The sequence below is a fragment of the Acipenser ruthenus genome, chromosome 20 (assembly GCF_902713425.1).
Source record: "Acipenser ruthenus chromosome 20, fAciRut3.2 maternal haplotype, whole genome shotgun sequence".
Taxonomy (NCBI): domain Eukaryota; kingdom Metazoa; phylum Chordata; class Actinopteri; order Acipenseriformes; family Acipenseridae; genus Acipenser; species Acipenser ruthenus.
In genome coordinates this window covers 1,319,909-1,321,236 of record NC_081208.1, presented here as the reverse complement: position 1 = coordinate 1,321,236, position 1,328 = coordinate 1,319,909, and the positions used below count along the sequence as shown (strand labels likewise).

The 1,328-nt window shown below is 37.4% G+C and overlaps 1 protein-coding gene across 1 annotated transcript in view; it reads right to left on the bottom strand.

Moving 5' to 3' along the window:
• The window catches only part of LOC117425958 (transcription factor HES-2-like), a 1,147-nt gene extending 304 nt beyond the window's left edge, over positions 1–843 (bottom strand). Inside the window, exons 1-4 of the mRNA XM_034043299.3 lie at positions 718–843; positions 508–603; positions 255–342; positions 1–85 (exon numbers count right to left, since the gene is read on the bottom strand). The exon at positions 1–85 is cut by the window's left edge and continues 304 nt beyond it. Of these exons, the coding sequence (XP_033899190.2) occupies positions 1–85; positions 255–342; positions 508–603; positions 718–804 (356 nt within the window). The 5' untranslated portion in view covers positions 805–843. The remainder of the gene's footprint in view (positions 86–254; positions 343–507; positions 604–717) is intronic.
• Positions 844–1,328: the final 485 nt, after the last annotated feature.

Here is a 1,328-nt window from a genome sequence, read left to right as displayed (position 1 = left end):
TTGTCCAACAGATTGGTGTTGGGCAGTATACTGGATACGTGTTGAAGACAGGCTTTGTATCCTTCTCTGAAGCTATCAGCTGCATCTAAGATAGAAAAAAAAGAAAGGGGTTAGTTTGTTTCATATTATAATATTTATTCTTATGTTTAAACGGTGCTAGTTCAAGTCTTTATTATGCAGGATTATAGGTCTATGCGATTTCTTCATCTTACGCTAGTCTTGTCTAAAAACAATGCTTAAACAAAGATACTCACTTTGAACAGGGGTGCTGGGAATATCTTTTAGGAACCGAACTGTCATTTCCAAAATGTCAGCCTTTTCCAGTTTGGAATATCGGGAATTCTGCATGGGAGAAGCAAAGGGAAAAAAATGAGCAATTTAGCAAAAATCCAGAAGCTTGCAAATAATAATAATAATAATAATTCAACTATATACATATTTGTTTGATTTACGTTTTATTTTGATGGTTTTATTCAGTTTTGTATTGAAATTATAGAAGATGCTTACATCTTTGCCAATCAGAGGAAGGATCAGTGTTTTCAACTGGTTGAGACTTTCATTGATGCGAGCGCGTCTGCGTTTCTCCATCAAAGGCTTGAGAGTCTGAAATAAAATAATACAAAAAAATTAATATCTTGCAGCGATACACAAAGCCACACTTCTTTTTAGAAAGAAACAGCAATATGCACGTAACAAGCATTTTTTTCCGATTGTTACCTTTCTCAGTTCACTAGCTTCTTTTCTTTTTGCAACGGTCATTCTTGGAGAGTACTCGACAGTTTCAGAAGCAATGTTGGGAGACATGATTTCACGTTGCTTGGTGATGCTCTCTCTTGGAGTGCCGGAGCTCGAGTGATTCTCCTCAGCCTCAAGATGCGGTATTTATGCAGAAGCAGGGCGGCATGGCCCTGCCCACTAACTATTGTGCAATAATCTTGACGCCGAATCCTGTCCCGTTGGGAGAACATCCAGCACGCATTGAATCTATTAAGATAACCATCTGTCTCGCGGGGCCGCTTGCGTACTTCCACCACTGGTATTCCAATAAAAAACAACATGCACACAGATGAAATGGCATCTACATATATTTTTTTAGCAAATCCTGTTAACATTAGGATAAGCATTTCAGAGGGTGACTATTAACCAACACCATAGGAACAAGAAAGAACCAACAATCCTTCACTCTCAATATGAATGTATGTGTGTGTCAAGTACATGCATTTTACATATTAAAAAAAACATACATACGCCTTATGAAGGATGCACAATTTAGCAAATCTTTTATAAACGGAAAAGGGTGTAGACTTTAGGTGAAAATAACCTTCAAA